General features: G+C 43.6%; 1 protein-coding gene across 1 annotated transcript; it reads right to left on the bottom strand.

Moving 5' to 3' along the window:
• Window positions 1–7764: 7764 nt before the first annotated feature.
• On the bottom strand, window positions 7765–13106 carry IGFBP1 (insulin like growth factor binding protein 1). The gene is made up of 4 exons (XM_068397020.1): window positions 12728–13106; window positions 11071–11249; window positions 9280–9408; window positions 7765–8094 (listed from the first exon to the last, which is right to left on the bottom strand). Exons 1-4 carry the CDS (start codon window positions 13104–13106, stop codon window positions 7963–7965), a joined length of 819 nt encoding a protein of 272 aa, XP_068253121.1. The 3' UTR covers window positions 7765–7962.
• Between the last annotated feature and the right edge of the window lie 8501 nt (window positions 13107–21607).

Genomic DNA, 21607 nt, shown 5'->3' with positions numbered 1-21607 from the left:
GACCAGAATACAAGTTAAAGCTGCCTGCAGGCAGCTCTGTTATCTTTCGAACTATTTGAGAAAGTTCCCTTTTTTAATAGACCTACTGTGCTATAGTCTTTTGAGCTCAGAATATCCTTTTCCACCTTTTTGGCATGCACGCCCTTCAGGGCATAATGTTAGCTATTTGTGCACAGGGGAAGAAGGCTTCAATGAATACCAAAACCACAGAATTAATTAGTTTTTAGTACAGTCTGAACTTTTTATGACTAAATTCCATAGAAACCTTAATACAGCATAATTCTTTATTGAACTGAGCCCTAAATTTAAGTAATGGTTTTACAAACCTTTTGGGAAAGCATTTTTTGGTATCTCTAGTCACTCTCTAAAACTGTGTAAGCAAGGATGGCTCCACAGATATTTTACGTATTGGCAATAGGAATTATATTTAAAGTATGAAAAGTGCTGAGCAATATTCCTGGATGCCAAAGCATATTAGTATTCAAAATGAAATGTTTATATAGGTAGCTGTTTTGTACGTGGTCCTGCTGCACCTTTAGGAACTCCTCACATCTATTAATTTCTATCAGAAGAATATACTTGCTTCCTACATTGGAAAGGACCCCTTTTTCTTCCCCCAATCCCTCTTTTTTTTTCTGAGATCCAAAAAGAGCATCAGAGTATTCCAAGGGCAAGATTTTTGTGGTCAGTATCAGTAATGCCTCCATCTGCAAGTATGCAAAATTCATTTTGTTTAATGCCATTACAAGAGAAGTGTTTTAGTGTGTCCAGTGGACCTGGGTATCTTCTTCCAACTGAAAAGTAGTTAACTTTCATTTGATTTTAGAGTCTTCGTCCTTCACAGAATCACAGAATCAACCAGGTTGGAAGAGACCTCTGGGATCATCGAGTCCAACCGTTGCCCTGACACCACCATGGCGACTAGACCATGGCACTAAGTGTCATGTCCAGTCTTTTCTTAAACACCTCCAGAGATGGTGACTCCACCACCTCCCTGGGCAGCCCATTCCAATGTCTAATAACCCTTTCTGAGAATAAATTCTTCCTAATGTCCAACCTGAACCTGTCCTTGGAGGTATTCAAAAGCTGTCTGGACATGGTCATGGGCAACCGGCTCTAGGTGGCCCTGGTGAGCAAGGGGGTTGCACCAGGTGACATCCAGAGATCCCTTCCAAGCGCAACCATCCTATGAAACTGTCAGGGTGTGGTAGCTTGGTGTCTGGAATTCCAGCACATGAAATTGTCTACGTTACCCAACGCATTGATTGAGAAGATGTTACATCTTTTTCTGCTAAAAATGAAATTTCCTAGTGAAATGGCAAGTAGTGCAAATTTGTTGTTCACCAGAAGTATTAGTTTTAAAACTCTGCATTTTATATATTATTTCTTCTAGTTTGGATTTTGCAGCTGTAGAAGCATATACACCAGCCTTAGAGAAAATGCCATCTTAAAAAACTTTGTATTTGCTTTTCCCCTGTACGTATATTAAAGAATGCAAATAACTTCAAGGCTGAAAGTTGCAGCTGAAAAATACCGGAGACCAGGTATTAGCAGAAGCAAAGGGTAATGCTGCAAATCTCAGTTTATCCTTGCAGAATGCATGTCCTGCTGCAGAATGTATCCTGGCTTTCCACTTCTGCTGACCTACCCAAATTCCTTTAAGAGCCTTTCTCTATCACGGCTAGTTTCACCCCACTGCTCTCTCCGTGAGTGGGGATGGAAAGAAAGGCAGCAAAGTTATTGCTGCAGAGAGCAGCAGAGCTTTCCTCCAGAAAAATATGTGAAGCTGAAGAAAATGTCATTGAGAAGGACTGCTTCCCACAGCCACGTGTGGTAAGACCTTCCCAAAGTGAGGTAGTGAAGGGACTTGCTTACGAGGCTGAGCGTGCATTTCCCTCACTCCCTGCAACTGGAGAGCAGAGGCTATTTTTGCCTGCTTATGCCAGACAGACAATATTCAAGGTGAAGACTTGTTTTCTGTGTCTGCTAAGTACCACATAAGTTGCACCCAGTAAAAAAGACCTAACTGACTGAGCTTGAAAAGTTGGTTATTGCTTTGTCACAGGAGTGCCACATGCAACCTTCAGCCCTTAGATCCTGCCATACGTTTCCACAGCTGCTGTTACCCTGCTGCCAGTGACACGTTGCTGTTCTTTTTCTGTTCCCTTGCTGGGGCTAAATGGTGAGGGCTCAGCTGCTGAAGCAGCAATAAACAGAAGCCGCAGGCAAAGAGAAAATATGAAAGAAGATGATGATATAGCCAGCATTTGCTCTAGGCCTCCAGAGGCATCCCACACTGAGATGCTTTTCCAAGGAACCTCAGCATCTACACATCAGCCTGTTGAACTACAAAGCACCGTCAGTGAGAGAGAAAAAAAAATCACGTCACCACTGGCATAATTATGCAATTAAAAACCTCAGTGTAGGCATAAACGGGCTGCTCTTTGGGAGCTTAACAGCAGTTGGAGGGGACTGAGAGCAGGAGGAAGACTGCCTGTGTCGTGTTCTGCACAGCAGAAGTGCAGCAGGGAGGCTCTGCTGGAATAGCTGTGCCTGCTGGCCAGGCACTGTCCCTTCTGGGAAACATGGTTCACAGAATCACAGAATCAACCAGGTTGGAAGAGACCTCTGGGATCGTCAAGTCCAACCGTTGCCCTGACACCACCATGGCGACCAGACCATGGCACTAAGTGTCATGTCCAGTCTTTTCTTAAACACATCCAGAGATGGTGACTCCACCACCTCCCTGGGCAGCCCATTCCAATGTCTAATAACCCTTTCTGAAAAGAAATTCTTCCTAATGTCCAACCTGAACCTCCCCTGGCAAAGCTTGAGGCTGTGTCCTCTTGTCCTATCACTAGTTGCCTGGGAGAAGAGGCCGACTCCCACTTCACTACAACCTCCCTTCAGGTAGTTGTAGACTGCAATAAGGTCACCGCTGAACCTCCTCTTCTCCAGGCTAAACAACCCCAGCTCCCTCAGCCGTTCCTTGTAGGTCAGACCCTCCAGACCCTTCACCAGCTTGGTCGCCCTCCTCTGGACTTGCTCCAACACCGTAACGTAAGGAAGCAGCAGGTAGCCAAGCATGTGTGCAGCCCTGCCTTCCCGTGCATGCCCTTGTCTCTGCTGGGCTGCCCATACTGCCACTCAGAGGTGATATGCAACATGGAGTCTGAACAGGCCAGCAGAAACTTGTGCAAAATGAAACAGTCAAGACCTGGAATGGACTGAGTTTAGATTTGTTCGTTTGACCTTACTGCAACATCCATGAGCACCCTTGTTCCCACATCTCTCCTGCAGGAGGTTGCCCCCTCTCCGTGAGCCCTTGCAGTAGCTTACTTGGAGATGAACTTTGCGTCTTGGGGGAGGAGGTAGGTCAAGGGAGGAGGAAAGGAGGGAAAATAAAATAAAGCCCTTGTTTGTTGACAGAGCTATCGTCAGAGCTGTTTTCATTACTCAGAGCACAAGTGCTGGTATGTCTGGGCTCCTGCTCCACTGCTGTTGTTTTTGATACTTTCTGGTAATACAGAACTAACCAGCTGTGCTCCCAGCAGATCCTCTCCTTCTTTGTCCCCTCCTGCCTTTACCTAAATGTGACTAGGTAATATAGGGTGACATGTCAGTAAAGAAACCCTCCACTTGCCCCAGCTCTGCTGCTGTTACTCACTATACACCATCTACCCAAGTCTTAAAGAAGGCAAATGTGCTGAACACAATTAGATGTTTGTTAAGATGCTCATACCCCACTTTCCCGTGCGGTCTGAATCCCTGCCTAATTCTCGATGCAACGTACAACAAGTGCATAAAATAATTAGTCCATAAATATCAAATGTGTTGGAGATTAGAAAGCCTGGGACCTGTCGTCAGGGCAGCCTGGGGAGGCTGTTTAGGCTGGTGGTTTATCAGTGAAGTGATAGCTGAGGAAAAGTAGACCCACTTCAAAGGTGCTGGCTAAAGATAGAGATAGGACTTGTCCATTCGACATGCAGCATGGGCTGAAAGTCTAGCTTGGAATGAGTCACTTGGATCTTTTTTTTTTTTTTACAGATACCTATTATTATTATTATGGGTTGGGCGGGGATTAGACATTGGTGGTGTTCTGCAATAGCAAGGCAGTGATGTGGGTAGAAAAATAACTTTTCTAATTCTGCAAAGTCAGTGCTGCTAGGCTGCTGGTAAAGCACAAACACCTTTGGTTCTGACTTTGCAGAAAAAAACTGCTCTGTTTTAGTATTTTTTGGGGGCTCCCACGTAGTGTCTGATGCTATGGGAGCTGAGCACTTTCCAGAAGTGCAGTAAATCCTGTGACAAGCCTCTGCCATGTGCCATTCTCTTCCATGCCACTTTTCTTCCCCTTGAGGAAAGCAAGCTATATGTGACGCATTTTCTGTTTGCTTTTTTATTTTGTGATGTGTTTAGGACTCTCTTTAGCAAGTGCAAGGTCAAAGGAATATATTGGTTTTGGAAAGGAAAAGGCTAAATCTTGACGTGCTTAATATCTGATCATGTTTTGGGCTGGGTCTGCAGAAAGCAGTTCCCTGCCTAAGTTTTGCCTTTGCAGGGCATGTGTTCTTGTGGTAGAGAAGTGACAGAGATGCTGATGAGCTTTCAGTATTAGTGTTGGCTGCCCTCCACCCCCATTTTCTTTCTCTCCTTCTTTTTCTCCCCTCCAAATGTGTTGCTGCTGCACCCCAAAGTGATGAGCAGAACTGACTCAGTATGAGCAGAGCACAATCCCAGGTGACTGTAGGTTGTCTTGGATAGCTCTAGGGGAAAAGGAAGGTAGAAAATAAAGTGCAGAGGGCAGTGACCTGATTTCTGTGCTATGAGCATTTTGCAGCTGGCAGTAGGCCAGCGGCAGGAGGAGGCATGGCTGGAACAAACCCTGCTGCAGCAAACATGGCAGGGTTTTGGCAGGGAGTAGCACAAACTGAGTAGGTAGGGTTCTTGGATAGCGTGAATCAAACATTACAGATGCTCACCTAAGACCCTCCCACCAATTATTTTTTTTTAGGTGGGGTAAGAGGAGTGCAAGAGGGTGTGAAGGGAGGGAGCTGAAATAACGAGGAACAGTACATCCAGCTTTACACATCCAGCTGCACGCCAGGTGACCTGAGCTGCTAAGAGCACCCTGTAGCACCTTCCCTGTTTCCCCACTCATTCCCACCAGGCTTGGCTCGCCAGTGCAGGTGGGACCACTGCAGCAGGCACACACTGGAGCCAGGATTGCCAGCTGACACGTGCCAAAAAATAAAAAAGGCCCCACAAACAGAAAAATATAACCAAATCAAAGGAAAACTACAGACCTTTGATTTTTCACCCTTTTACTGAGGCTGATCATAAAAATCAAGACAAATTACAAATTACATCTCCCCGGCAGCACTGTGGTAGGGGAGATGATAGATACAATTTGCCTTCTTTGCCTCCTTGCATTAGTCCTAATCTCTGCATACCGAAGAGTCTGGCCCAAGTCAGACAGCCCATCCCAGAGCAGCTCAACAGAAGTCTGTCCTGGTGAGTCCTGGCAATATGTCACATGAAGCCAGATTGCAGATGAGGAGGCACTCATCCCCTGTTGCGTTCAGTGGGAGGCAAGGAGCTAAGCCCCTCTAAGAAATTGGCCTATCATGTCTGAATGCTGTATGGAGCAACTTCTGCTCCTGGTACTTAACATTTAAAGGAAAGAGTTCCCCTGAAACCCTGTCCCTGTTAATTTCTTGCAGCTAGGATGGGAACCTACCACCCCGTAAAACATTGGAAGTAGCTGTCCACTGGATTGCTACACTGCAAATAGACTGTACTATTAATAATTATTAACATGATCAACATTTCCCCTATTACGTAATGATCTCAACAAAAAGAACCAATTTCTGCTCTTTAGAGATCAACCTTTACACTAGGTTGATGCGGTGAGAGCTGTCAGAGTACTCTTAAGCATGTGCTGTAGCTATATGATTTCCCCTCCTTTCTTCACAATTTTACCTTGGCAATGCCACATGACCGTTGTTCAGTGCTGAGTAAACTCCGTGAAAGGACTCTAAGGTTCTGCTCAAGTTTGCTGCTTCTTCATTGTTTTGGTACAATGATTGCCAAGCATTTTGACACAGTAGATGTGGTGGTGTAACACTTTTACCCAGCTCTCACTGTAGCTCATTACAGGGAGGTTAGACCTTAATTATTTATGATACCAATGCCATCAACTGCTTTTGCAGTGCTTTCCTTGAGAAGATCTCAAAACAGTTCACAAAGAAGCTCAGTAGTATGTCCATACTTTTAAATCTGGAGCAGCTCCTTAGACCCCAATCAGATCAGATGACATTGACATGCAAATACAGCCAAGACATTCAGCAAGCACCGATAGGGAGAGCAGAGATCTCCACGCTTTGGCTTTGCAGTTTCTACAAGCTGCTTCCCTCTCCCATTTAAAACCCAAAGCTTGTGCCAACAAATGGCAGGAGGATTTTATGCTGAGTTTCCCTCCTGCCAGGCTCTTAGAAAATGTTATTACTCTCCTCTCAGGCTGTTTTCTCAGGCAGGGTTGGTGCAGCCTGTTTCCACCTCTGGGACTTGCTAACTCCCACACCAGTTTCTCCATGGACAAAACCAGCTTGAAGCTGGCGGGGCAGTCACTTGCTTTCTCTCTTTTTCTCTGCAACCACTAAGTCGAAGGAACATGTGGGGGAGGGAAGGGGACCACATCCCAAGCCAAGGGGACCCTCTTCTCTGCTTTTAGCAGAAAGAGTAAGGCTGGGCTTTTCCCTAGCCACCCTTTTGTAACCTCTCACTTTCTGTGCAGGAAACGTCTCTTTCTAGTCTCGACATTATCTGTTACATGCACTAATACTGCTGCCTTGGGCTTTTGAGCAGAGAAAGGCATCCAGCTTTCCTACCCAGAAAACCTTTTAATAACTTCCCTTGGAGGCTGATGCTTTGGCCAAGGCAAAGGCTTGCAGACCACAGCCTGGACTGGAGAGGACAGGAGAAGGGCAATGGGGCAGGGAGAGCAAAAGGAGAAAATGCGTTGCAGGAAAATGCAACTAGGAGTTCAGGAGGCAGATCTGCAAGAGGCATATTTTCCTCTACACTCCCACCCGTTGCTGTGCTGTCCTGCCAAGGTCAGATTGCTGAACAGGAACACGCAGAAAGCCAGAGACCACAACAGGGTAGAAGACATTATTTAATAGCTCATCTTAAATAACATGACAATGTCAACATGTGAACAACTTACACCTGTCAAAGGTGGCACAGAATATCCTGCTGTGTTTTGCCATTTATCCGGTGCATATGTCTGGAAAATAGAAACAAATCCTGTCCCATCAGGAGCTTCAGTATATAATCAAAGTTTAGACCTTCTTTTTTAAGAAACAGCTTGACATTGAAACAGAGGTGCAAAAGCAACATGATATATAAACAAAACAGGTTTTAAATAAGTTTCTAAGCATGTTCTCTACTGAAAGCTATTTTTTAAAATACAGTTTTACGTCTATAAATACCTAGTAAAAAAAATGCAAGTTTACAAGCCATTTTTCCCAACAGAGTTATGCCATTTGAAGTCTTAAGTAGCAACGTTCCTCCAACATAAGGTGTATACATTTAAGAGCAATAATATTAAGTATTTACATATAAAGTTATGAAGTGTTTGAGGATATAAATTAGTAACAACACACACAGACAAAAATACACGTACTGTGAAATAAATAATTCAACAGCTTTACATGAGAGTATCTATAATATTATACAAACAAAATATACAAGATTGTAGGACTTGATCTTGCAGTTGCTCGTATCTGTCACTTGAGCATCTGAGTAATCCCAGTGCAGTAAAAAAGCTACTTTATGGGGTTACTCATATGCTGAAAATCAGGTGCAAAAAACGACCTTACTGAAATGGCTCCTGACTGCAATGTCTCCTGACTAGATCAGGCCCCACAGAAAACTTGGTGTGAATGAATGTGTTTAGTTTTATTCTTGTGAGTTGAGATACTGTTGGCATTCAGGGTCTCCTTTCATTTCTGGAGATCCAGGAATTCTTCTTCCATTTGTTGGATAGACACACCAGCACCCAGCAGTCTCTCCATCCAGTGACGTTTCACACTAGAATATTATTAGCAAAACAAAACCCACAATAAGCAACTGTAAGCAGATTACCTGTGAGGTACTGCAAGTAGAGGTGTTGGACAGAACTAGGATCAGAAGGTGGGGATCTGCTGTGCACAGACTTGTTTTGAATGCAGTGGTCCCTGCTCTGACAGAGCCTCTGGCTGACACACTTGGTTAGGGATCCATGCCCAAAGCCCAGCTACCACAACAGCAACTTCAGATTTAAAAGTTTGCCCACTCCTTGGTTAATGGCAGTATAAAACAGCAGTATCTTGAAGCATGAGTAAATGAAGGAAGGCAGAATATACAAGCTGGTAGCGTGAGAGCAACGACTGGATGGTCTGGCTCTTCACACAAGGAGGCAAATAGGGTGTGTTTTTTTTTCTTGGGGAGGGGGCTAAACAGATTTCTCTTTATGCATGATTAGATCCCAGGTCACAATGTTTGTGAGTCACGCCGTGGTGCCATGCCCAAAAACAAGGAGTCTCGGTGACACAGATTTATGCAGACCTACTAAATTTGTGTGCATGACCTGTGGTTACAAGGGTGTGGCTTGAGGTTTGGAGCTTTAGTTAGGTTTGCAGATGACTCTCAGTGTAGCTTGCAATGGCTTTTTTTTTTTTTGAAGCTATAATGGAAATGAGTATATAACATAATCCATAGGCAGCACAAATCAGTATTTTTGTTCTACTTTCAGAAGGCTAATTTTGCTGCAGAGAGTTTTTTTTCACTGCCTGTGTGAGTTTTTCACTGCCTGGGAGCTGAACGCCTCCTTTCTCCACAGTGATTATTATATATTCAATGGGCTTTGCAGGCAGTATGGTGGATATTATGAATCAATGTCAACTGGGAATATCCTAACAAATCAGGTATATGGAGCTTGATTTGGCCTGGGAGCAGACAGGGTTAAAAGAGTTTGGAGAAGGCCTTGTGTGCACCTGTTCTGTGAATGGAAAAGAAAGACTCCTGCCTCCATTGCTGTCAGCCCGCAGCATGCAGTTCACTTTTGAGAGAAGACGGACAAACCATCTGCTCCTGCTACTAAGCATCCCTGTTTTCACAACCTGCTTTTCCAGCAGCTGCAAACTCATGAGTTTGGGAGCAGAGGGCTATGAAAGGGTTGGCTGTGTCAGGCTAGTCACGGCGCTGCTGCGAGCAGACAGCAGGAAAGGCACGTACCTGTTTGCTGTGGTAAAATCCATTCTTGTTGCAGTTGGGCAAGTAGAATTTGTAAATCTCCCCTCCGCTTCTCTGCTGCGCCTTCGCCAATTTATACAGGGCTCTGTAGAGCTCCTTCTGACAAGGTCCCTGCAGGAATACCATGCAAAAGTTTTCAAAATCACAAAGAAACCAGCTAAACAAAAAGTGATCAGTATAAAGCTAGCAAAAAGCTGAAAAGACTTGTTAGTCATAAAATCTGCACCAGGCTGCTTTGCATGTAGTTTTTACTTGTTTCAGTAGGAGCACAGCCAGAAAACTCTGGTGTTGCATTTAGGCCTTTGTTTTTATTCTTTGAGGTATTTTCTGTCCTCAGAAACATGAGGATTTAAGTCCTTAAATTGCCACACAAGGAAATTTAACCTGTACTAAGTAAACACATTACTGTTCAGAGGGTACAATCTCTCCTATTATGGGGAGGTGCACGTTAAGGAGGCTGGTGTACGTGAGACCAGCCACGTTTTCTGGGTTGCCATGGCCCTGTGCTCTGTTGATGTATGGAGAATAGGTGCAAGACATATATAGACAGTGCAAGAACAAACATCTGAATGTTTGTTATCTTTTGAACAGGACAGAGCTGTCACCAAAGCAGAACAGAGAACACCCCTGTGGCTCTGAGACCCAAACCCAAAGTGCCTGGAGCTGGGGATGAAGAACTGTTTGCAATATTCACTATTTTCACAATTTGCTCGCTCCCGTTTTCAAAGTCACAATTGCCACATATTAATAGTACCTAACACGTTTAAATGAGTGAAAGGGGAGGAGAAATGACTGAACAAATATTTTTAGTTTAGAGTGAAAATAATCATGCCCTCCGCTTTTGCAAGACCCCCCCCCCCTTGTCAGTCCCTCACATAACCGGTCCTATTTAAATCAATGGGCTTATCAGTGGCTATGGGTGAGAAAAGCAGAAGCCTAAAAAATCAGAGCTGGAGCTAACAGCACTAATGTATAATAGTTCAAACTAATCAGTGATTAAGCCCTGTTCTGGATGTGGAATGAGGCTTCCTAGGGTGGGGTGATGGTTAGTAGGTTCTTGCCTTTTTTTTTTTATTTATTTTGTCTGCGACCATTATGAAACTGTGTTTCTGTGGTGCCCAGTTCTAATTCAGCTCCGTGCTGGGATGGGCCTAACTGTGGGTCTCTGGTGCCCTCAAGTGGACCATGAACCTGCTTGCAAAGGTCCCACACCCCCATTACCCGCTCCGCTTTTGTAGTGTTGGAGGTAAAAGGTTACTTTAATTGCTGAGCTTTCTGTCTTTTTACATGCATCTACTTAAATGATCTTAAATGATCTTCATGATCATTTCCCTGTGATCAGAAAGAAACACGTTTTGGTTTGCATTGGTGTTTCATCAATAACTGTATGTAAGGACTCCCTTTTATTTCATTGAGCATTGGACCAGTGACAAATGCCTTTTATTTTTTAACTAGAACACAAAAGGAGTCAAGATTTTAATATGGTCTCCTGGAAATTAAGGGCCCATGTTATAATCTGATAGTAAATGCAGAGAAAGATTCAGCCTCTGCATGGTGGCTGTATAGGGCATATCTGATGCACACCTGTTTTTATTGCTCCTGCCAGTTTTCTTGTTCCTCAAGATGAAGGAATTACAAAAGTCTGTTTGCTGGCTACCCAAAATACTGACAACCCACTGTTGCTGCTTGAATTTCATGCACATTTTCAAGTTGTGTTTTGAATCAATAGCACCTACTGAAATGGTCTCTGAAAGGTTTGCAAAGAAAACCCACCTGCTCTTTCCATTTCTTGAGTTCAGATACTCTCTTTGCTTTCATGTTTTCATACGCAGTGATGGCATTCCAGGGGATTGATTTGTCCTGGCCCATGGGAAACATCAACTGATAGCTCAGCAGCTGATCCTGTGTCATTTCAGTACTTTCCAAAGGCATATCCTCAGGTTCGATAGAGTCTGGAAAGAAATGATATTAAGGTGAACATCGTCAATGAACTTTTGCATTTATTTCTCCAAGTTTAAAAGGTAAAGAAAAAGAAGAACAATCAACAACAAGAAAAAAAAGTAATATCTAAGACAGATGCATTACAATATCTCTTGCAGAAGTAATAAATTACATGTGCAGCACAGCAAATTAAACTTTTGTCATAAATTTACACGAGGACGCATCAGCTGTTCTCTAACAAGTTCGTTATTTTATAGCCTTCAAAATGAAAGATGAAGCTACTGCCAGTCTGTTAGAAATGAAAAAATTTGCTAGACCACAGTGGGTTGTGGAGACTTTGCTAAATAAGGAAAGACTGGAGTTAAAATTGTAATGAATTTGGATTTTTTTTTGTCAGCATGATGCGTTTCAGTTTTTATTCAGGAGAGGAACTGGTCCAGACCTGATCCCATGTCATCCTGTACTTTGTTCTGTGGCTTGCCTCACATATAAGAAGGGATAGCAATTCACAGGAGCCAGCAGTAGCTCACGCTGGCCTGCAGTGGATCAAGTAGCTGGGGAATGGTGGAAACTGTTTGGATCTGCCTATCATGGCCTGCACGCCAGTGCCTAACTCGGCACGTGTGAACGCTCCTACTGGAAGCAACAGAAGCTCTTTGCAATTGCAGGGACTCATCGTGGGATAAAAGTTTTGACATGTGTCTAAATAACTTGTTGGATCAAGGCTGTAAACAATCACCCAATGGACTAAAAACCACCTGTTTTTCCTTTTGACAATGTTTAAGAAAAAAAATGGAGGTGGAAAATTGAGCAGTGAAAGAAAGAAAGAATAAAAACAAGGAAAGAATCGAATCAAATCAAATCCTAGACCTTTTTAACTGCAGGATGCAGAACATAGCAGTAATGATGGTGAAAATAATAATGAATTGTAAAATAATGAAATAACACTAAAGAAGTTCCTGATCGTCATATAGTATAAGATGCTGGATATGTCTTTTTGCTCAAAGATAGTTTGGCTAGCACTGCACTACTTCATATATGTTTTATTCTTGAAACGAAGCCAGGCACAAAGCCTGTTTCATCCTCTGTCATGACTTTTGGAGACGGGCATAAAATCTAGAAAACATTTGTCCTGCTCTAGTTGCTGTTCACTACTAAAGAACTGCCTGTAGTGTCCCAGAAACCTTATCTGATCAGTCTGCATCGTCCCATTGCTGCGCTTCAGGGTTTCTTGCTGCCTGCGGCGGGGCAGCCCGCTGCGAGCATCCCTTGGCTCCGCACCAGGACGCGCCTCACCTCGCGCAGCTCAGAGCGCGTTTTCCTGGAAAACGCCGTCCCCCTTCCCCGTTTTCCAACCGCCTGCCTAACTTTGCTCCTTTTCCCGAGCTCCTGCCGCCCAGAGCCCTCGCTCCCCGCGGCCGGGGGGGGGGGCTCTGCCGCAGCGGCCCGGCGCGCAGCTCCGCGGAGCGGGGACGCGATGGCGCGGTACCTGCCGGCTCCGCCGTGCGCATCCCTCCGGCCTCGCTGGCGGGCAGGCACGTCCCGTGGCCCTGGATGAGGGCGGAGAGGGGCCGGGGCTCCCCCGCGGGGACGCGGCAGCGGAGCCCCTGGCGGCAGCGGGCCGTGTAGACCCCGCACGGCTGGCCCGGCCCCAGGGCGCACGTCTGGCAGCAGCCGCAGCCGGGCTGCCGGGCCGTCTCCGGGCAGCCGGGAGCGACGGGCGGGCAGAGGGCGAGCTTCTCCTGGGTGCACGGGGCGCAGTGCAGGGGCTGCAGGGCCGCCCCGGCGGCGAGGCGGGGGCCCAGGAGCGCCGGCAGCAGCAGGGACGGCAGCCAGCAGCGGCGCAGCAGGGACCGCAGGCTGCTCATGCCGGTGATGAGGAGGGACCACGGAGAGGGCAGCTCGGCGGGCTGAGGAGCGGGAGGCAGTTTACATACATTCGGCTCGCCCGGGCCATTTATACAGTGCTTTGCCTGGCTATTAATCTTTAACCCCGAGTTAACTATTATCTGAACAGGAGGGCTGGAGAAGCATCATTTCACTGGCGGTTCAAGTCCCTGACCACTCTTCCCCTCCCCTTTCACTTTCCTCCTTTATCTTTTTTTTTTTTCTTTCCTCCAGACATGCAGGAATGCTTTTATTCCCTCACCCCCCACCTCTCTGCCCTAGCACAGTTAACAAGGAAAAATGTGGCGGGGGTGGAGGGGAAAAGGACAGAGGGGAATGGATGAGTGGGGGATATCCCCTCCCCTTTTGCCTGTCACGAATGTCTCCTGTCTCCTGTTCTTGACATTTGATAACAATGTAAATGTTTAAAAAAAAAAGGGGGGTGGGGGGGGAGGAGGGAAATCCCATTGAAACTGCATCAACTGACTTCATATTTCCACAGCAACAAATGCAACAAACCCTTGTTTAATTTTCGTCATGTGGCTGCAGGTTAGAAGGACACTGACATACCAAAGAGGAGGTCCCAAGGGTAATAAAGCCATCAGGATCCCGTAACCACTGCACACATGCACGTAGGAGCCCTTGCGTTACCCTCCGGGAGGGGCTGCATGGCCGAAGCTGGAGGGATCCCCCGCGTCTGGGCTCAGTTTTGCTGGTGCTGCTGGGATGAGAGGAGTATCAGTCCTCAAAACACGTACTTGGGGGAAACCAGTGGTTTGTCAAACAGTCCAGAAATAAATGAGATATGTGCTTTTCTGTCTGTCCTGTTACCCTCTTCATCTCCTCATATGGGAGATGGAAAAAAAGATCTTTTTCTCCTTTCCATGCAATGGTTGTCACTACAATAAAAGCAGAAGTGTTCAAACTTCACAGTGCTGAACAGATTATTTTATCCTGGTATTTGCAGTATGTACTGAGCTTGAAATAGCAAATTCCACTGTCAAGTCGTCTAACGTAGCATGATTTTTGTTTGGTTGGTTTTTTCGCATTTAGTTCTCCTCTTTTGTAAATACATCACTTGGGTGAAAGAAAGTGAAGCAGAACCGCAGAGCATTGTTTAATGTTCCATTATTCACTCTTCTTTTTCTGGTATTGATGCCAAAGGTTTTATTTATAATATAGTGCATTTTTAACCCCCCCTATATTCATAACTCAGTTCATAAAAGTATTCTTACAGGTTACAGACTTTTACAACTTGAGACATTTTCACTTAACTACTTCACCTAATTTTTTTTTTTAATTCTGGTTGTTTTAGGGATCCCTAGCTGGATACACAAAAGATGTCAGCCCTTAAAACTCACTAGCATTTTTCAAGCATTTTAAACAAAACTAATTTTACAGATTTTAAAATAATTTTGTGGACTTCACGTGTCTGGCTAGGAGCAAATTTTGGCTGAAAACCTAGGGCACGACAATTTTTACATCGCAGTTAGACTTTTCAAGCTCTATCACTCTTTCCCCCCCTTTCATTTCTATTTTTTTCTTGTCTTAGAAAATCACGATTCTCTTACCATGCAATGTGAAGTGAAAAATATACAGAAATATCTTCTTTCCTCCCTCAAAGAGAAAAAGAAAACAATGCAAAACAAAGTCCCTTTCTTGAAGAAACATGAAAAAAAATTACAAATGAAAAGTAGACCCAGTTGTGAAATGACAAAGACCCAAAGAGGTCATATGCATTTGTATATGTGTATGCATGTAGTCATCCACTTATCTATGTATGTCTCTCTGCTGTGTTAGATCGCTTTGTATGAACAGAATTGAGGATCATTCTGCTACTGACTGCTTAACATAAGCTACTTGCTCCTGAAATGACTGTACTCCACAGTGACTGCCACCATCCTGCCTGCAGTTTTTCTGTCTTTAAAAAAAAAAAAAAAGGACGTGAACTGAAAGGAAATAGCTTTTAAAAAGGAATGAAATGTTTTTAAAAAGGATTTTTTTTAACTCGTCACCATCATTTTTAAGTAACTAGATAAAGACACTTAATGCAAGAACAGAGTCCTTGTCTGACATAAAGGCCTATGTCACAAAGCTTCCATTAGTTTCAGAAGAATCTCATTCTTCCAAAGCACCATCATATTTTCAGGTCTTTGGCATATTTTTCCTTGCTGTGGGGCAGCCGGCAGTATCTGAACTGCCCAGGCAATTCCTAACAACTGGCAGCCTTTTAGAAGCCAGATTTTTTTCAGTTTACCCAGTAAGATAAACAAAATATAAACAAAAAAAACCCCAATAGATTATAAAATATTTTGACGGTGTTCTGTTTTCTTTCCCTTGTGATTGCAGGTCAATTGATGGGCCAGCCTTTTTCCCTTCGCTGTCTTTTGTACAATCAAAGTGAGGAAAGTTAAAACTCTGCTAAAGCAGACATTGTGAGTAGATGTTCTTCTGCACAAAAGGTACACCCATAAAAATCAGTCCCTTCGTATTTCATTTATATAAATGTAATGAACATACATTAGAACAGGTTATGATAACTTAGGGCAGTATCAATCAACAAGGCTTTTGTGTAGGCCATGGGACATCAATGAAGTGAAAGCAGTGTGTATGTTTATGTAGGTTCTGTTTGATGTAATACTACAACTCATCTACCAATCTCCATCTCTGACACTGACGCTGCTTTAAAGAACACACACAGATAAGAGTCAGGAGGTTAAAAACATCCATGATGTAAAGTTGTGTTTACGGAAGACTTCTGACGGTAGTTTTTTAGGTGTTCCAACTGGTGTCCCCTAATTTGAGCCACTTGTCAAAAGACACCACATGTTACTTTTCTACTAGACTTTTCCCATTGGTTTCTCCATAATTCTTAGCCAATGTCCTCATTTTGCATGTTAAATAAAGATTGGGATTTTAAATTCTTTTCTTTAAAGCCACATGGAGTGACTCACAGAACATAAAATTTTATATAAGTTTGTGTACAAGTGATCTTTATCCTCTAATCACCAAAAATTCAAGTGACTTGCCAAATAATTTCCTACTGGGACTGCTTCACTGGATGTGTTTAAAAACCCCTCAAACAACCAGTGGAATATCCTCATTATTTTTCTTTAGGTAAGAAACTAATCCTGAATTGTAAGCTCAATATCCAAAACTATGTGATACACACATACACACACATATATATATGACATCAAGTATGTGAAGAGAAACAGCTATGATAGAAATGCAAAAAACCTAGACCCTTCTCTGTCATCTATCCCCTATCAAAAATAATCTATGGATTATTAGGAATTTTTTATCCAAGTAATTGACAATGCTTAGGTTATTGAATAATTTGATTCAAGCATTTATTGATTGTTTCTTGTCACTTTGTGTCAATGACATATATGCCATTTGATATTATTTTTCTATTCTGGTTGGGTAAGCATGACTTTTAGAATTAGATTCTGGATGCAGAGAATGAGGTGTTCCAAGTTTGTGTTGCACTGGTATTCTCTAACTTTTTGCAGACTGACGTTTGCTATTTTTTTTTCCCCAGCAATTAATTTTGCTAGAATGTGGAAAATATTTTAGAAATACCTGAAAATAAAACTGCAGAAACCCTAGTAAGAGAAGAAAAGTGAGAGGCTGTCTCATGGCAAGTCTAGCTAGGGAAGGCTATGGACTTTCTGCATCAAATCATGGGTCACCAGGTTAAAAAAAAGAGAGGAAAAAGTAATTTATTTCCTCAGTGGCACCCAAAGTGTTTGGGCACTGAGTAAAACACCTTGTTCACAATGTTGTGTGTGCATAGACCAGCCAGATAACTATTTTCTAAGAACTATTGAGCTCTTCTGGCAAGACAGGTTAAAGTCCTCCTTTAGTCATCCTACCATGGGCCAGCTGCTCCATGCAGTCATGGCACAAGTGTGAGTTTGCCTAACTGGAGAAATAATCCAGAAACACTTTGACAAGAGGTAAAGCTGAAAGCATGCTGCAAAGCGTGAAGTCCTGTGTGGAGAGTTGATAGAAACCAGCTTCTACTTCACCCATTCTGCTGTAGTCAGCATTACTAACCCCAGGTAGGGGTATTCCCTGGGACCAGCCATGGAAATGAAGGCTTTTCAGTGCCTAGCAGAGTGAGCTTAGCAATGACTTTGGAAAATGTAAATGAACCCTTTAGCACTGGCTCCAGGCACCTCAACTAGCATCAGCTGTTTGAATCTCTTTGTATTCTTCAGCCACTCTGTCTCTCCTGGCCCAGTAACAGAAAAAAGCACCACCAACCAAGTAATGTGCCCTTTACTGCAGCCCCTGAGGGCTGTAGGCACTGATGACCTGAGTCTCCAGCCTTCACCACTGCCTTCACCACAGTTAGGCTTACTTTCTTAAGTGGTTGCTGTCTTATGCTGATAAAGGAAAAGGTAAATTCCCCAGAGATTTACTCCCAAAGCAATTTAAATATAATAGGGCTTTCAAATACATATTAAGGCATCTCATGTGAAGGACAGTTTGAGACAGTAACGGAAGGTTGCTGCTTACTTTAATATCTGGGTCTGACGCATGGGTTAAATGCCAGGATGCACATGAAACTCCCCTTTCCTCCGCAAACTAATACATGGCTTTCCAGGAACAAGCCTTTCCATATGCAGTAGGGAGAAAAATAGACAGTACTGATCGAGAAAAAGTGAGATCCAGCCCCAGACCAGGGGCATCGTAGTCACAGCCAGTTACACAGCTTAGGAGAAAAGTGTCAGTGGGACAACAGCCAACAATAATCCATTTATATTAGTTTATACCTCATCAAATGCCACAGTGAATATTCTCTTTCACAGTAGAGAGGCTGGATTTTTAAAGGAGCTTACTGCTAACCCAAAAATGGAGGAGCCCCTGATGTTTCAAATTCCTGCTCTTTTCTTCTGAGGCTTCGTGGAGGCTTTTCTCCTCCATGAGTATCTTTGGCTGTTAGTACTAGAATCTACAATGCCGTTCTTTCATCTTTTTATCCTTTTAAAAATGCTAATAAAAATAGGAATAACTCATAGGACCCAGACCACAGTAAGTCAAGAGGTCCGTTTTCTCTGGTTATCCGTCCTATGAAGTGGGAAGCCAAAAGTGGGGGACAAACATGCCTGAACTGTGCTTGCTACAGGAACAGGGGCTGGACTGCAGGCAGAGCAGAAGACAACAGCCTGAAATTATCCCCAAGAGAGCAAGAGAGCTGTTACTGACAGCAAAATGATATGCTGTTAAAACAGGAGGGCACATTTCTCTAGGTCATTTACAATTGTTTTTCACATTTAGGTTATTCACTTCTGCACTGGTTCTTACAAAAATAAAAGTTTGCCTGGCTGCTTTTGTCAAGAAATCTGTCCTGCCTTTTGTCCTGGGGCATTTCTGATTTCAGCAATATCACTGCTATTAATTATTACTACAATATTGTTGCTAGTAATACAGAGAGTAATTTTTTTTCAGGTTTCAGATCCTCTACTGTTTCCCCAGAGGACTAGAGACAGGACTCTGGGACTTCATTCAGTTCTAGTGAGCTTGAGGGCTGTACGGAGAACTGAAACCAGGTAAGCTGCTGCTGGGATTCAGGGTTGCCTGAGCTATTCAAACATCACCGCCGTTGAGTTAGTGTCTGATAGTGATCAAGTGTGAAAGCTTTTGATGCTCACTGCAGCCTTAATCTACATGCATTTACTATTTCAAACTCTTTGCAGGGAATCCACAGTGAGGTATAGGCAAGCTCGCGCAGTCCAGAGAAAAAAAAGATGCTCAGAGGTGCTGGCCTCTGCTTGGGACCCCTGATCCTGTTGGTGTGAGGAGAGCAGGGATTGTTTTCTGGGGGAAGAGGTATGAAGACAAACGTCATGAAGACAAAGTAACTGTGAGACACAACACCCTCATTCAGGCATGTCACCCTGTGTGGCACCTACTCTTGGGTGAACACACCTCAGCAAGCATTTTAGAGAAAACTGAAGCTGCTAACTCTACTTGTCAGCAGTTTTAACGTTCCTCGAAGGAGAGCACATCTTGCAAATAGAAGCGTGAAGGGGTTAATCCAACCTGTTATTATATCAAAATCACACTGGAGATAAGAGGGACTGTCACACGAATATTTGCCTGACCTACTGTATAAATAATCTCTGCCATCAAACACAAAGATCACAGAGAGTTACTGGATTAAAAAAAAATCAATATAATTAATGTATAATGAAACAAAGCAAAAAGCCAAGATTAGATTGTCGAGGCACTTTGTTACAAATGAAAGCAGAGTGCCTCTCTTTACAAATAGGAATTTGACTGAGTTCAATAAATCGCCACAATTTTGCCTTCTGTAGCAAAGCCACATGGAAAAGAATAAAACTTCTAGTGATCCACAGCTTGGTGATGATGGGTCACCTGTAAAAACTAAGACAGACACAGAGAAGAATTATTAGATGTCTCAAAAACTTTTCTTTCATAAAATCCAATTAACTGAGCTGTTGTAGAAATGCTTATATGTGTAACTATAAAAGTAAGACTTCAATTTTATTTTTGTTGTTGCTGTTGTTATTATGATCAGTGACTGGTTGACCATGACATGGCCAACAAGACAAAAATAAACACCCCCCTCAGCACCACCTTCTTTTTAATATAATTTTCTACATTTTCATGCATAGCACTTTTTCCCCCCTCTGATTTGGTAATTTTCTCAGTCTCAAAGATATCTATCTAGTGAAAACAGGTTCTGCAGACTTATTCAGTATATGCAAAAAAATAGACCTTTTAAAAGAATCGGTTCAAGTCTTATTTTCCTTTAACTTCACTGATTTTGCATTCTGAGAAGCTGGAATGGCCGATGGACCTTTTAGGTGTCACGAGTCTGATACTGTGTTTTTGTTTGCCTTAGTCATCTCTTCTCCAAGTGTAGTCGTCACAGTCTTTTCATTTTGCTGGTCTCATGTAATTAGTGTATGTGTTGTAATTAAAAGTTTTCGATTGCAATTGTAAGCCTTCTGTCTAATCATAATGGCTTCCCTCCCCTGGTGGCAAAGACTATTGCTGTTGTTGAGCTGGTTTGTGCAGGTTTTGGTTTTTTTGTGTCTTTCTTTTTCTTAGAGAGTAGTAACAAGTGATAAAGCACCCATCTCCTTTGCATGAATGCTCTCACACAGCACCAATTAGATTTGGTTGCATGCTGTACGATGCAATAAATTGCTTGGTGCTCTCTTGGCTGGGAAGTAGAGTTTGAAACCCATTTTACCTAGGCATCTTGTAAGTGCTTTTTTGGATCCAGTTCCTCTCCCAGTACATTTGTCAGCAGTGCTGCCCATACTTTCATTCTTATATCTGAATCCACATCACCTTTCCATACTAGAAAGTTGGATTTTTCCATTTCTAGGAAGAGAATCTTTGTTCTCCTATCCTAGAGGTATGACATATTTCTTTTCCCCTTTCATTGCTAGCATCTTATCTTTAGGAGAAGATGTAAGATGTAACCTTTAGGAGGTTTATGGTATCTGCCGGTAGAAGAGCAATAGGTCAGCAATAGGTGCCCAGAGCCTGGAGAAGGATGTCAGGTCAGCAGGAGAGCACCTGAAGAGCAGCACAAAGGAATTTCAGCCAGTAAGTCAGCTTCATCAGGGGCCCAACTTAAATGCCTCTATGCAAACACATGGGGAACAAACAAGGGGAGCTAAAGGCATGCACATGCCTGCAGGGCTATGATCTTATTGGCATCAAGGAGGTGTGGTGGGATGGCTCCTATGACTGGTGTGTTGGAATGGAAGGATACATGCTCTTTAGGAAGGACAGGCAGGGAAGAGGAGGAGGGGGTGTCACCCTCTATGTCAATGACCAGCTGGAGTGCAGGTTAGGAAAGCTAAAGCCCTGATAGAACTAAATCTGGCCAGGGACATCAAGGGCAACAAGAAATGCTTCTATAGGTATGTCAGTGATAAAAGGAAGATTAGCGAAAATGTGGGCAGGAGACCTGGTTACCTGGGATATGGAGAAGGCTGAGGTAGTCAGCAACTTTTTTGCCTTAGTCTTCACTGGCAAGTGTTCAAGCCACGCCACCTGAGTTGCAGAAGTCAAAGGCAGGGACTGGGAGAATGAGGAACCGCCCACTGTGGGAGAAGATCAGGTTCGAGACCATCTAAGGAACCTGAAGGTGCACAAGTCCATGGGACATGATGAGGTGCATCCACGGGTCCTGAGGGAACTGGCAGATGAAGTTGCCAAGCCACTACCCATCATTTTTGAGAAGTTGTGGCAGTCTGGTGAAGTTCCCACTGACTGGAAAAGGGGAAACATAACCCCCATTTTTAAAAAGGGAAAAAAGGAAGACCCGGGGAACTAAAGACCAGTGAGTCTCACCTCTGTGCCCAGCAAGATCATGGAGCAGATCCTCCTGGAAACTATGCTAAGGCACATGGAAATCAAGGAGGTGATTGGTGACAGCCAACATGGCTTCAATAAGGGCAAATCATGCCTGGCAAATTTGGTGGCC

Source organism: Nyctibius grandis, chromosome 3 (assembly GCF_013368605.1).
Source record: "Nyctibius grandis isolate bNycGra1 chromosome 3, bNycGra1.pri, whole genome shotgun sequence".
NCBI lineage: Eukaryota > Metazoa > Chordata > Aves > Nyctibiiformes > Nyctibiidae > Nyctibius > Nyctibius grandis.
The sequence above is the reverse complement of the archived record's forward strand: the minus strand, read 5'-3'. Positions and strand labels throughout refer to the sequence as shown.